Here is a 15,186-nt window from a genome sequence, read left to right as displayed (position 1 = left end):
AACTATCCCTGTGTGTGTTAAGAAAAGTCATGAAAGTACACTTAAGTGGCCCTTTATTCCATTAATATTATATAATCTGCACTGCAAGTACAGTTTTTTTTAATACACTTTTAAGATTTGAAGTACACTGCAAGTGCACATTCGATATAAGCGCACTTCTTTTTCACACGGGTAGGAACACCTTTGACCAACAATACAGTGACTAGTCTCCTTAAATGGTAGAGTAAGAAAGAGCTGAAAGAAACAGATGATTCACAGTCATAGTTTGAGACGAGTACTTCTCTGGCAGTCATCAGACCTCGGTTTCATTTATTCTCTCTTACTTGATAGGCTTCTCAATGGTGCAGTAGGTGGTAAAGGCTTGAAGCTGTTGCTGAACACCCGACAGCGAGTTTGCAAACTTCTGGTTGCTAATGATGCTAATGGTTCTCTCAATCCACTCTAACAGGTCGGATGCTAAAGCCTCGTAACGGCGAATGATCTTCTCAGCTTCTATAGCATTGTCCAGCACCTAGAAAGAGGAAAAAGAGAGGAAAAATGTGCATCTGATAACACACTCGAGCGAATTCACATGAGACGATAATGTATTTAGCTTTATCAAACATGCACAAAAACACCTCCTACCTTTCCAATTCTCTTCCCTTCTACAATAAGTGCCTTCATTTTGGAGAAATAATGATAGTAGGATACTACATAAGTGATGATGGACTTCTCATCTGGATTCTCTGTGTTTACATCTGGGTGGGAAAAAATGGTTATAGTTTTGAGTGATCATTCAGCAATTTAGCAAATCTCTGTCTGAACAAGGCCATTTAAAGGTTCACACTGTATTAGCTGTATTTAGTGAGAGTAAAATGCTGTTCGTTACCCTCAGGGTCTAGTAGTTTGGTGAGTCCGAGACTCTGTTCAGCTATGTTAAAGGCTTGCTGGAGGTTGTGTGTTGCATTGGATCTGGTCAACTTGTGGAATTCAATTAAATCAGGCCTGTGAAACACGCAAGCAGAAATCAGCTCACATAACGTGACGTGACATGTGAGCCATACTGTAATTTAGTGCTCTGCATTTACCCATCCAAAGTGCACACACACAGCAGTGAACACACACACACACACCGTGAACACACACCCGGAGCAGTGGGCAGCCATTTTTTGCTGCGGCGCCCGGGGAGCAGTTGGGGGTTCGGTGCCTTGCTCAAGGGCACCTCAGTCGTGGTATTGAAGGTGGGAGAGTGCACTGCACATTCATTCCCCCCACCTACAATCCCTACCGGTACAAGACTCGAACCCGCAACCTTTGGGTTACGAGTCCGACTCTTTAACCATTAGGCCACGACTTCCCAACAGCCTCTATCAATGATGTGAATGGTATAAAAGAAAGCCAAGTCAGTATGATGTGTATCTGTCTGACTGCTGACCTGTGCCTGTGAATAAGAGCGTTGAAAGCCAGGCCGTCCCTCCAGCAGGTGGTGAAGTTGTGAATGTTGACCTCTGGGTACCTGGGGCAAAACACAGGAAACACATCACAGCATCATCAAAGATTTCTCACGTACAGCAAAATCATGTCTATTTCTCTGAAGGCCCAAATAATAACATACACTACCAAACACTATCAAAATTTTGGAATAATTATCATTCTTAAAATGTTTTTGAAAGAAGTCTCATGCTCACCTTTGCTGGTTTTATATGATCAAATATACAGTAATATTGTCAAATCTTACTAAAATTGAAAAAAATTAAAAAGTTTTCTATATGAATGTATTCCTATGATGACAAAGCTGAATTTTCAACATCATTACTTCAGACTTCAGTCTCACATGTAGTAAAGTGACAGTAGTAAAGACATTTATAATGTTACAAAAGATTTATGCCTCAGTTCTTTTAAACTTTTAAAGTACCACAATTTCCATAAAAATATTAAACAGCAAAAATGGTATTTATCACTGATAATAAGAAAAACATATTAATAATTAAGCAGCAAATCAGCATATTAAAATTATTTCTAAAGAATCATGTGACACTGACGACTGGAGTAATGATGCTGAAAATTCAGCTTTGATCACAGGAATAAATTACATTTTAAAATATATTCAAATAGAAAACAGTTATTTTAAATGGTAATAATATTTCACAATAATACTGTTTTACTGTATTTTTTTGATCAAATAAATGCTGGCTCAGTGAGCATAAAATACTTCTTTTAAAAACTTTAAAATACCTTAATTATTCCAAATGATTATTTTTACCAGCAGCATATACAGTATATAGTATGACTGTCCATGGGTTGGTTATGGGTAGTTGTGGGATAGATATATAGATGTTACCCTGCTGTTTTCATCTGACACCACAGAAGTAGGGCATCTTTAGCGGAGCGTGTCTCTCTGTTGTCTTCCGTCTCAATCTTAATCACCTGGATCTGTTAGGAATGAGAAACACCAATAAAAAGGTTACTGCAATCTGAAATTGACAGACATTACATGGTTGTGTGCTCTTTAAGGGACCAGTCACTGGCTTTGCTTTCCCTACTGGGATCATTAAGCCAAAAAAACTTCATATTCATATTGCAATGAAACAAATGATAGTATACCAGGAGGACCATGCAGTATCCCAATCATCAAAAAAGGGCTACATCTTGGTTGTTAATTTTGAAGGGAAAACATTTTTTTTTCTCCAATGAAATGGCATAACAATTCCCTGAAGCAGTAACAACAAAATCATATACTTTTTTGTTGTTGTTGAAATTTTGGGTAATTTAGATCTTATTCAAATCTTAATTAAAGGGATAGTTCTACCGATGTCCTTGCTACGTCTCTGGACTTGGGAACATTTCAGTTGTGTTGCTGTCTATGCCGGGTCAGACAGCTCTCAGATTCCCTCAAAAATATCTTAATTTGTGTTCCGAAGATGAACGAAGGTCTTACGGATTTGAAACGACATGAGGGTGAGCAATTAATGACAGAATTTCATCTTTGGGTGAACTAACCCTTTAAATTTCATTTTGCAATTCATTTAATTGTGAGTGTGTGTTTTGTGTATTACGAGTGAACCTTTTGCACTCTGGATGTTTTATAGTCTCACTGCTTTATTATTGTGTGCCTTCATTCAACATTGCGGCTGATATATACATTTTATTCAACACAATTAAAAAAAAGACAAACTGCTCTGTGTTAGAACAAATTGTTAAAAGAATTAGGTTTTTCCCATTCATTCCTATCTCCCCCCCAGATTGCATATCTAAAAAAGTTACCAAGGTCTGAACCACTCAGATTGACAAAAAAACAAAATGAAATCAATCAAAAATGTCTGAAAAGCTCATAAGGGTTAAAGGGATAGTTCACCCAAAAATGAAGACTGGTAACCAAAAAATTGATGGTAGCCATTGTCTTCCATAACATTTTTTTTCCCTACTATGGAAGTCAATGGCTGCCGTCAACTGTCTAGTTACCAACATTCTTCTTCTTTTGTGCTCAACAGAAGAAATTTCAGTGGACACTCTCCAAAATGGCACTAGGGTGACGCGGAGGAGACGAATTGTTGAATAGAGTTTTTTTTTTTTTTTTTTTGCGCACAAAAAATATTTTTGCAGCTTCGTAAAATTACGGTTGAACCACTGATGTCACATGGATTATTTTACCGATGTCCTTGCTACGTCTCTGGACTTGGGAACATTTCAGTTGTGTTGCTGTCTATGCCGGGTCAGACAGCTCTCAGATTCCCTCAAAAATATCTTAATTTGTGTTCCGAAGATGAACGAAGGTCTTACGGATTTGAAACGACATGAGGGTGAGCAATTAATGACAGAATTTCATCTTTGGGTGAACTAACCCTTTAAATTTCATTTTGCAATTCATTTAATTGTGAGTGTGTGTTTTGTGTATTACGAGTGAACCTTTTGCACTCTGGATGTTTTATAGTCTCACTGCTTTATTATTGTGTGCCTTCATTCAACATTGCGGCTGATATATACATTTTATTCAACACAATTAAAAAAAAGACAAACTGCTCTGTGTTAGAACAAATTGTTAAAAGAATTAGGTTTTTCCCATTCATTCCTATCTCCCCCCCAGATTGCATATCTAAAAAAGTTACCAAGGTCTGAACCACTCAGATTGACAAAAAAACAAAATGAAATCAATCAAAAATGTCTGAAAAGCTCATAAGGGTTAAAGGGATAGTTCACCCAAAAATGAAGACTGGTAACCAAAAAATTGATGGTAGCCATTGTCTTCCATAACATTTTTTTCCCTACTATGGAAGTCAATGGCTGCCGTCAACTGTCTAGTTACCAACATTCTTCTTCTTTTGTGCTCAACAGAAGAAAGAAACTCTTACAGGTTTGGAACAACTTGAGGAAGAGTAAATGAAGGCAGAATTTTCATTTTTGGTGAATTATTTCTTTAAATTAGATTTTTATATTTTCTAAAGAAATGGTGCTCGTCAATGCAAAAGTTGCCTCCATCGTGCTTAGGTGTTTGAGTGGTTGATAGGACCTTGCTAGGAAGATGCTAGGCGTTTCTGGGTAGTTACCAGGTGGTTGCTTACTGGCCCGAATCCTTTGATTTCAATGATATTCAGGTCTCTCCTTCAATTAAAGTTTATGAGATACAATGACAATGACATTAAAGGTTTTCATTCATTGTATAGAATTATCGTATCATATTTAATGTGATTGCATTAACCTAGTATCTGTGGTTTACTGGCCTGTTCCGTCATCAGGCCACAAATATCATATTGTGCTTAGTGTCGTCTCATCAATACATATGACAGCAATTGCACCAGTTTTGTCATTTTGACGTGATACATACTAATGCGTGGCACAAGGACACACTCTCACAATATCAGGCATTATAGTGTGAATCAAACACACACACACACACACACACACACAAACATCCCCAGCACATTACAAAACTACAGCGACCCAAGATCATTCGTCATATTGAATTTCTTGCATCATGCAGTTAATATATGATCGATGTCTACAACCTCAAAGAACAGCACTGCAAAAACCTGTAATTTAGGCTTGTTTTTCCAGCAAAACATCCTTAAAACAAGATAAATTTGCTTGAGAAGCAACATTAGGTTAGAGAAGAAGTCTTTCCCTCACAGAATATATCTTGAGTTATGTAATATTTTTCTTATTCAGTTGGGCGACACTGTTTTTTTTGCTTTAAGTATAAATCTAACAAAATTTACAAAGGCTTATGCTTAAAACAAGAGTAGCAAAGTTCTACAAAAGAAAGATAGGACATATAAACAGATTTATAATGAATAATACATAACAAGAGAAAGCAAATATAAAACCTTCATCAAACTAGTGTAGCCTAAGTTGTGATATATAGTGCTACATCTGTAACGTTTCTGGTCCACAAGATACTGAAGTTTGCATGTTTCTTTTGCCTTACAGCTTTCCCATCTGCCCTCTTCCTAATTCCTCCCTCTCTCTCTCTCTCTCTCTCTCTGTTCGGCTGCTGCAGTGTTCGGCCTTACCTGCTGACTGGGCAGAGTGAACTCCAACAGAGATGGGGAGGGTAGGAAGAAGATAAATAGGGGAGCGGAGAGATATTCCGGCATATATGGAGACAGGATATAAAGAGGAATATGGAGGAGGGAGAATAAATGAGAGCGAGAGGGGAAGAGGAAGAATCACGAGAGGACGAGAGGTGAGCGTGAATGATATCCCCCCCCCGCCATCTCTACGGCACGCTCGGTGGATCGAGTGACACGCCACCTCTCTCAGTCCCAGCGTCCAGAATCACCACAGCATCAGCTTACTGGGCTGCAGTCAGATGGCATTCTGGGTAACCAGCCACTGCTTTACTGATAGAGCCAAGAGATGACAGGCAATACAAACCAGGAGCTGCTCTGCACTTTGTAGTTACATGGACACAGAGCGCTTTAAAATATTCAGAGAGATGATGGAAGTGAGAAAATACAAGCCTGGTTTCCCGGTGACCGTGATTTCACTAAGTACAACATGTTCCTGGATCAACATCCTTGTTGATCCTGGAACAACATTCCAATTAACCAATCAGAATTGAGGGATAACTTTTCAGGAAATGTCTGTTTTAGGCTTACAATCAGGGTTAGGTGCTTCTACACCCTTGTTAATCAGCTATCATTTCACACTGATTTTAGGAACAAATTATGGGTAGGATTAGGTTTAGGGGTAGGGATTGGGTTTAGTCTATATTTTTGGACAGTAATGTTGATCCATGTTGAACATGTCTTACTTGGCAAAATCACGGCGAACCTGGGTTCCCTTGTGAAAATTGAGTACAGTTTCACATACTTTTAAAAAGCACTCATCACCATCCCACTCATAACCTTCTTATTTTAATTAAAAAATTTAGGTTAGATAGGATAAACAAATAAAAAATGACCTACTGTACATTTAACTTTCTCTGCCTATACGGTCTCCTTAATAGCCATATTTATATTTTTAGACCTGCAACCTCTTTTGAAAAAGATTTTTATGTCTTTAAGGGAACCAGAAAAAACACCCGTAGCAGGAAAGGTTGACACATTCACAGACATTCAATACCTGACACTGGAGACAAGGAAACACAGGGCTTAAGTACAGGGGAACTAATGGGACACACCTGGGAACAAATTAACTGAATGGGAAACACCTGGAACAAATGATCATAATGGAACGGGAAGGACCAAATAAGGGCAAGGAAGGCACTTGGGGAGCAAAACACACACAAAACACGGAACAGGGTCTGACATTACACCCCCCTCCCGGAAGGCGCATCCTCGCACCTCACAACATCCAACGGGTAGGGGGGGTGGGTACTCTGGAGGCCCCTCAGGACAGACACGGGACAGCAGGCCTCCAGAGTGGTACCCTTTAACTCGGGAACAGTGGCCCTCCCTGGGCTTGACTTGGGGACTGGTGCCCTCCCTGGGCTCGACATGGGAACTGGAGCCCTTTCTGTGCTACACTCGGGGACTGGAGCCTTCTCTGGGCTAGACTCAGGGACAGGAGCCTTCTCTGGGCTAGACTCAGGGACAGGAGCCCTCCGTGGGCTAAACTCGGGGACTGGAGCTTTCTCTGGGCTAAACTCTGGGACTGGAGCCTTCTCTGGGCTAAACTTGGGAACAGGAGCCCTCTTTGGGCTGGATTCGGGGGCTGGAGCCGACACTGGAGCGAGCTCTGGGTCAAAAAAGAACTTTAGCACTCTTCCCAAGCTGTTTTTCTTCATAAAATGACAGCATACAGGGACAAAGGGCTGCAAACACCAAAAAAAGGAGTCATTCAGGCACTTGTGAGCAACCCACAGAAATTAAAAAGGAGAAATTGGTCACACTATGGTCTTGTGGCCTTCACAGTCACATGCATACTGCGAGCATTGTTAATGCAAATAAAGTGAGCCATTTAGGACAGGGCCTTTGACTCAACTGTATTTTGTCAACTCCACAGCTATCAGTACTGCATACCTACAGTACGTAATGTAGGTATTGACAATCGGTCATAAAGACACACGGGCACCACACAGACAGTGATCACACACAGCAGGGACCATAAAGGGCAGACAGGGATCAAACACCCCCACAGATCAGACCGTATCAGATCAAATAAATCCAGCGCTAGTCAATGATTGCATACTGGATAAGACGGCCCAGAGACCAGTACACAGAGCTTTCTCTTAAAGTCAGATGAGGCCTTCAAAAAATCCCAAAGCAGTCTCAAGAAATCCAAGCAGCTCTTACCTGGAAGCGGAGGATGATGGTCCAGATGAGGCCGAGAGTGAGGCGGTGGTTTCCATCAACTATATCATGAGAACCAACATTTTCTAGATGAACCCTCTGTTCTTTGAGGAACTGAAGAGCCTTATCCACATTCTCCAAACAGTGAATCCTCATCCTGCCTCTCGTGGGCCGAGGCTTAAAACAAAAACATATTAAAACAAGAATGTGTCAGAAACACATGCTTGAAACTTCCTGTATTCAACCTTTGAAAGACAATTAATAAAGCATAGTATGTAGGCTGAGTCAGGGTGATTGTCATGAATTAAAACTAAAACTATTATAAATAAACATTTTTGTTATTTGAAAAAAGCTGAAATAAAAATATGAATATTAGATACCAGACTTTTTGCCATGAAAGCTAACTGAAATAAGTTTAAATTGAAGCACTAAACTTACTAACTAAAAATAAATAAAAACTAAAACTAAAATGGAAATAAAAATAAATTACATCTAAATTGTATTTTAAAAGCTAACAGAAATAACAAAAGCACATAAAAATTAAATGAAAATGAAACTAAAAATATAAAAATAAAAGCCTATTCAAAATATTAAAAACTATGATAATATATAAATAATATTAAAATAACACTGGGCTGAATCAAATCTTAGAGCAAGTTATTAAAAAAAAACACTATACTACTACACACACAATCCTGAGTGTTTTTTAGGATGCTGCTATGTGTTGCTAGGTTTCTGGATGGTTGTTTACTGGTCAATCACCAGCAAGCAAAAATATTAGGTCCATTCCTACAGAAAAGTAAGAGAAAACCTCTCCTCATTGAGTCAAATCATCTAAGCTATTCATTTGAGTGGGGCTCAATCCAAATAGTACAGCAAAAGTATTAGTGATACTAGCAAGAAATACTAATAATTAGTGATGCACCAAAATTTTGGCACCCAAAATTATTTCACCAAAAAAAAAAATGGTTTTAGCTGAAATAGTTTTGGAAGGCCGAAATCAAACTGTGCTGTTTAACTAGTGGCTCTCTAATGACACTTTTGGACTGTGTCAGCATCTATAAGCTAACAGGTAAACATCAGCAGCAATACAATAGCAATCTGTACATTTGTTTGGCTGAAATATGGAGAGGCGGCTTATTGTCAAAATGTAATACATCTGGTTTAATTTATCGTCTTAGAACACGACACCCTGAACAGCCGAACACGTTTAATTACACAAATTGAATCACCAAAACTTTATTTTAGGTTATCGGCTAATTAATATCAGTTTTAGTGTTTTGGTCAAAAAAGCATTTAGGTGCATGGCTAAAACTAATTAATTACACAAAATATGTCAAATTAAAAAAGTGGAGAAAAGTGAAAATTGTAAAAAAGTTTGTTCAGCTGAGAACTCACCAGCAGCTCTCCTGACAACACCTCCAGCAGCCTGATGAGCATGTATCCGTCTCTCAGGTCATTATACAGGTCAGAGATACGGCAGGACACACGGGCCAAATGAGAGTTCACCCACTTAGTAAAGGTTTTCTTCTGGACTGCGTCCCTTTCATCTGATATGATTACAAAAAGACAAACAAAATGTATTTATTTATATTAAAGGGTTAGTCGGAGCTGCTTCCGTGTACAACACTGAGCGCAAGCTACATTAAAGCGATTATTACGTTTTGAATATGGATATTTTTCTTACAAAAACACATCGATTTGCTACAGGAGGCCTTTGTTCACCCCCCGGAGCCGTGTGAGGCACTTTTATTTATGGATGGGCACTTTATATTTAACTTCTTTTGAACTGATGCACTGCAACACCTGCTGAGTGCCATTAAACAGCTTGAAAGATCAAAGACAAGTTTTAATATAACTCCCGACTGGATTCGTCTGAAAGAAGAAAGTCATATACACTTAGGATGACTTGAGGGTGAGTAATTTATGGGATAATTTTCATTTTTGGGTGAACTAACCCTTTAAGGATGCATGATATCGGTACCATATCGGTTATCAGATGATGAGTTTTCAGTCAGTTACATTTAGATTAACTTTGCCGTGGTATTGTTTAATGTTAATCTAAAAAAAAAAACGAATAATGCTGTTAAATGTAATCTTTAGCAAATCTCAGAATTAATATTTATTTCGCATACTGTACATTATAATGTTGATTTGTCTAAATCAAAAATATTTGTTTTTAGTTTTTGATTTTTGACTGTTATAGAATTTTTATTTCAGCCATATATTATTTATCATACATAACAAGAATATGGGAGTTGAAAAATATCATATCCCTAATATATACACTACCATTCAAGTTTGGCGTCAGTTTCACTAATATTTTTGAAAGTCTCTTATGCTCACAAAGGCTGCATTTATTTGATGAAATACACAGCAAAAACAGTAATATTTCGAAATATTTAATTTAATTAATTTAAAATAAGTGTTTTCCATTTTAATATATTTTAAAATGTAATTTATTCCTGTGATGCAAAGCTGAATTTTCAGCATTAATAAAAACCAGTCTTCAGTGTCACATGATCCTTCTTATTGTTGTCAATGTTGAAAGCAGTTTTAGCTGCTTAATATTATTGTGGAAACCAAGATACATTCTTTCAGGATTTTTTGATTAATAGAAATTTTAAAAGAACAGCATTTGAAATAGAAATCTTTCGTAACATTATAAATGTCTTAACTGACACTTTTTTTGAACAATTTAGGGCATTGTTGCTGAATAAAAATATTAATTTCTTTAAGAAAAAAAACCGCTGACCCTAAACTTCTGAACATTATACAGTGTATACGCTCAAAATATTGCACATGCACAGATCCAGCAGATCTTCTACTCACCTGCTAGTTTTTTGATGCGAGAGCACTCAAATAGTTTGGCACTGGTGGTCTCTGTTTCCCAGAATCCTGTGCTTGAAGGCCTGTTGTTGTTGTTGAGCTGTCTCTGGGCCTCAGCATTGTCCAGGTCTGTTGAGGCATTGGCCATCGCGCCTGCTTCCTCAAGCAGCCCTGCATATAGTGCAGTAAAAGTCAGTTTCCACAGTAACACTCAAAGAGAAAAACTGTACAGCCAAACACAAACCTAATAGAATCCAAATCACAATTCATACATTTCAGATTGAATTTACAGTAGATACAGACAAGGCGACAAGGTACTCACAGAAAAATGAATAGGATAAATGGAAACTCAACATGGCAGCTAACCTACGTGACTTCAGCTTTTATGTGAAGTTTAGGTGAAGTTCAATGACTAGTGGATATATTTACCATTTTCACTTTCTGTTAAGATAAAGTGCACACTTGATCACCCTTTTACTGCTCTTGGGACTGAGCCTACAAGCTTCCTACAACTTCTGTGAAGTCTACTTTGTAAGGCACTATGAATTGGAATTGGTGATTGGAACACAGCCATGGTTTCTGACATTTAAACTAATGTAGTGCCTATATGTGCAGTGCAAGCTAGCTTAACAGGTGTTTTGCGTCACAGTTATTAACCTACTATGTTATCTAATAGCTCAGAAATGCTGCATTGGCTATTCAGCATCCAGGGCTGGAACGATTTGTTTCAGGAGTCAGATATTCCTGTGAAACCAAAACAAATAACTGTCCCATTTTGTTGTCAATGTTGAAAGCAGTTTTAGCTGCTTAATATTATTGTGGAAACCAAGATACATTCTTTCAGGATTTTTTGATTAATAGAAATTTTAAAAGAACAGCATTTGAAATAGAAATCTTTCGTAACATTATAAATGTCTTAACTGACACTTTTTTTGAACAATTTAGGGCATTGTTGCTGAATAAAAATATTAATTTCTTTAAGAAAAAAAACCGCTGACCCTAAACTTCTGAACATTATACAGTGTATACGCTCAAAATATTGCACATGCACAGATCCAGCAGATCTTCTACTCACCTGCTAGTTTTTTGATGCGAGAGCACTCAAATAGTTTGGCACTGGTGGTCTCTGTTTCCCAGAATCCTGTGCTTGAAGGCCTGTTGTTGTTGTTGAGCTGTCTCTGGGCCTCAGCATTGTCCAGGTCTGTTGAGGCATTGGCCATCGCGCCTGCTTCCTCAAGCAGCCCTGCATATAGTGCAGTAAAAGTCAGTTTCCACAGTAACACTCAAAGAGAAAAACTGTACAGCCAAACACAAACCTAATAGAATCCAAATCACAATTCATAAATTTCAGATTGAATTTACAGTAGATACAGACAAGGCGACAAGGTACTCACAGAAAAATTAATAGGATAAATGGAAACTCAACATGGCAGCTAACCTACGTGACTTCAGCTTTTATGTGAAGTTTAGGTGAAGTTCAATGACTAGTGGATATATTGACCATTTTCACTTTCTGTTAAGATAAAGTGCACACTTGATCACCCTTTTACTGCTCTTGGGACTGAGCCTACAAGCTTCCTACAACTTCTGTGAAGTCTACTTTGTAAGGCACTATGAATTGGAATTGGTGATTGGAACACAGCCATGGTTTCTGACATTTAAACTAATGTAGTGCCTATATGTGCAGTGCAAGCTAGCTTAACAGGTGTTTTGCGTCACAGTTATTAACCTACTATGTTATCTAATAGCTCAGAAATGCTGCATTGGCTATTCAGCATCCAGGGCTGGAACGATTTGTTTCAGGAGTCAGATATTCCTGTGAAACCAAAACAAATAACTGTCCCATTTTCCCGCAAGCTGATGTACAGTAGCTTCATGAGAGGGTGACGTCAAGTGACCTTTTTAGAGGAATACAGAACAACTGGGTCAATTCACCTACCAATGTAAGAGAGAGCAGCCCTCTTTTTTTCTTCAGCGTCTTGATAAGTGAATTTAGTATGAATGAATTTCTAATAGATTTAGGAGGCTAATCCTTCACCCCATCCCCCTTCCAGAAGCCTTTCCAATGCCTGCCAGTGAACAACCAGACCATCATTGGTGTGCTGTGTGTCATATGTGCTGTCTCATGAATTTCTATCCATACAGTCACTGTTCTCATGATTATAAACAAACAGAGAGTCTATGACAGGTGTTCTCCTGACACGCTCATTGAGATTTCAGTCATTATTATCTTGAGAGAATGCAGCACACAAATGCAGAGCGTTCCCCTCCCCCAGTACACATAAACCCAAAATCTCAACAGCCCCATCCCCCATAATAACACACACACACACACACACACACACACACACACACACACTGTGGTTTTGGACATCCTGACAAATATTCCAAATGGCACATCAAGGCATAGCAAGAGATATGTTGAATTTATGTTTTATGTGAAAGATTTACACCATTCTTTCTTATTTCTAATATATTTTTGCATTAAATACATTTTCATATTTCACTTGTACATATATAAATGTGCGTATATATAAAACAATTTATATTTAGTAGGTATATTAAATGGCATGTCAAGAGATACGCTGAATTTGTTTTGTGCGACAGACTTATGTCATTCTTATTCTTAATTTGAGTATATATTTGCATTATATACATTTTCATATTTCACTTGTACATATATAATTCTATTTTTGCATTATATATATTTACATATATTTAAATGTGTGTGTATATATATATATATGTTTGTATGGTTGTAGGTGTACACACACACACACACACACACACACACACACACACGCGCGCACACACATTTATATGTACAAGTTTAACATCTTTTTTTAAAATCCTCATTATGTTTAAACACATTCGGCTCATATTTGAAAGTGTTTCAGATGTTTCACAGTTGGCCTAATTTCTCAGATTCATCTCTTTAATGCACGCTGACATTTTCCCTTTTGTCACGGAGTAAAATCCACAATCACAAGCCACTCGGCACATTCTTTTGTAATATCATTTGATTTATCAATGTATTAATAACACAAACCCAAAATAGACTATAGAGAGCTTGCAAAAATCATTTTTAGAACAAACTGTAAAAATGAAAATTCTCAAATACTCTCTACCAATAAGCAGAAGGGGGACTTTTTTTGAGATGCTGTATTGCCCAAGAGACAGTACAAATTATTTCAAAATGAATGCCAGATAGATAGTTTCAAAGGAATGGGTGAGAGACATATGTACATTTTCCTATCACATTAAACAAGTTCTTTGCGAATTAGATTAAGCACTGCAGTACTGGAATGTCAAATTAGTTGAGAATTTTATTAAACCAGAAATCTATGTGACCACAATTTAAGTCTTCAAAAATCTATAAGCCAACATTTGTCATTTATTTTAGAGTAAGATATGGATCTTGCTAAAATTATCCCAAACACAAAATATTAAAATGCAAACCTGACCTAAATATTACTCCCACTTTTGAGAAAATACACCCACAAAGTATATGAGCTGTTTTTCAAATATTGCTTAGTGCACCTTTAAGTTAATGGGCTTATCCTTTTTATATAGCCAGTAGCCTATAGTTTTATATCACACTGGAGCAAAACCTCACTTGACAGCTTTTGTCATCGATGAAAGCAATGAACACATTTTTAAAAATGTGAAATAATTTGTAAAACTTCAAATGCTATTTTCTACTTTCTATTGCTAATTGTTCATTTTCCAGAAGAAAGACTGTAATTTAAATGTGTATTCTGATAAATACTAATTTAGTTAACTTTTTTAAATCTCAAAGCTAAAATACATTGACTAAAAGACAAACGTTTTTATGTCATAGGATCTTTACTACTCTTTAAGATTTCCTTGTGAAAAATGACATACACTTAAGCATACTTTTAAAAAGAGTACTTTTTTACATAAATAATAGGATATATTTATAGGTGCAAACTGAATGTAATTAAATTAATATGCATTATAGTTTAAATTATTGAATGCAATTAGTTGAAATTAAGAGTGCTTTTTTTAACCAATTAAGTAACACTGAAGTACATCTTTATATGTAATTTCATTATTATTTCTATTGTCTTTGTTTGAAATATGGTTAAAGTTAATGCTGAGTGTATCTACCTACAAGCATTTATTGGTAAACTAAAATATACTTTAATGTTTAAACTTGTATGTCATGTATTTAAATATATTTGTAATTACACATTTTTAATGATGTTGCAATTTAGTACATTTAAAATATATTAAAGGGGTCATATGATGTTGCTAAAAAGAACATTATTTTGTGTATTTGGTGTAATGAAATGTGTTTATGCGGTTTAAGGTTCAAAAAACACATTATTTTCCACATACTGTACATTATTGTTTCTCCTCTATGCCCCGCTTTTCTGAAACGCGTCGATTTTTACAAAGCTCATCGGTCTGAAAAAGCAAGGTGTGCTGTGATTGGCCAGCTATCCAGTGCGTTGTGATTGGCCGAATACCTCAAGCGTGTGACGGAAATGTTACGCCCCTCACCATATTGTGATGATTCCCTGTCAGGCCGGAGCGATGATTCAAAAACATGAAAACCCATTATAAACGAGGCATTTGTTGCATCCAGTGGGGACATAATTATGGATTATAATGACTTATACTG

At 37.1% G+C, this 15,186-nt stretch overlaps 1 protein-coding gene across 1 annotated transcript in view; it reads right to left on the bottom strand.

Annotated features, from left to right (window-relative positions):
• LOC107602096 (spectrin beta chain, non-erythrocytic 1-like) overlaps positions 1–10,916 on the bottom strand; it is a 28,884-nt gene extending 17,968 nt beyond the window's left edge. The window contains exons 1-9 of the mRNA XM_016294504.1: positions 10,861–10,916; positions 10,542–10,709; positions 9,108–9,259; positions 7,713–7,886; positions 2,321–2,412; positions 1,415–1,495; positions 869–984; positions 625–737; positions 324–511 (exon numbers count right to left, since the gene is read on the bottom strand). Of these exons, the coding sequence (XP_016149990.1) occupies positions 324–511; positions 625–737; positions 869–984; positions 1,415–1,495; positions 2,321–2,412; positions 7,713–7,886; positions 9,108–9,259; positions 10,542–10,709; positions 10,861–10,894 (1,118 nt within the window). The 5' untranslated portion in view covers positions 10,895–10,916. The remainder of the gene's footprint in view (positions 1–323; positions 512–624; positions 738–868; positions 985–1,414; positions 1,496–2,320; positions 2,413–7,712; positions 7,887–9,107; positions 9,260–10,541; positions 10,710–10,860) is intronic.
• Positions 10,917–15,186: the final 4,270 nt, after the last annotated feature.

The sequence above is a fragment of the Sinocyclocheilus grahami genome, unplaced genomic scaffold (genome assembly GCF_001515645.1).
Source record: "Sinocyclocheilus grahami isolate Dianchi unplaced genomic scaffold, SAMN03320097.WGS_v1.1 scaffold319.1, whole genome shotgun sequence".
Lineage (NCBI taxonomy): Eukaryota > Metazoa > Chordata > Actinopteri > Cypriniformes > Cyprinidae > Sinocyclocheilus > Sinocyclocheilus grahami.
This window is presented reverse-complemented; position numbering and strand designations above follow the sequence as displayed.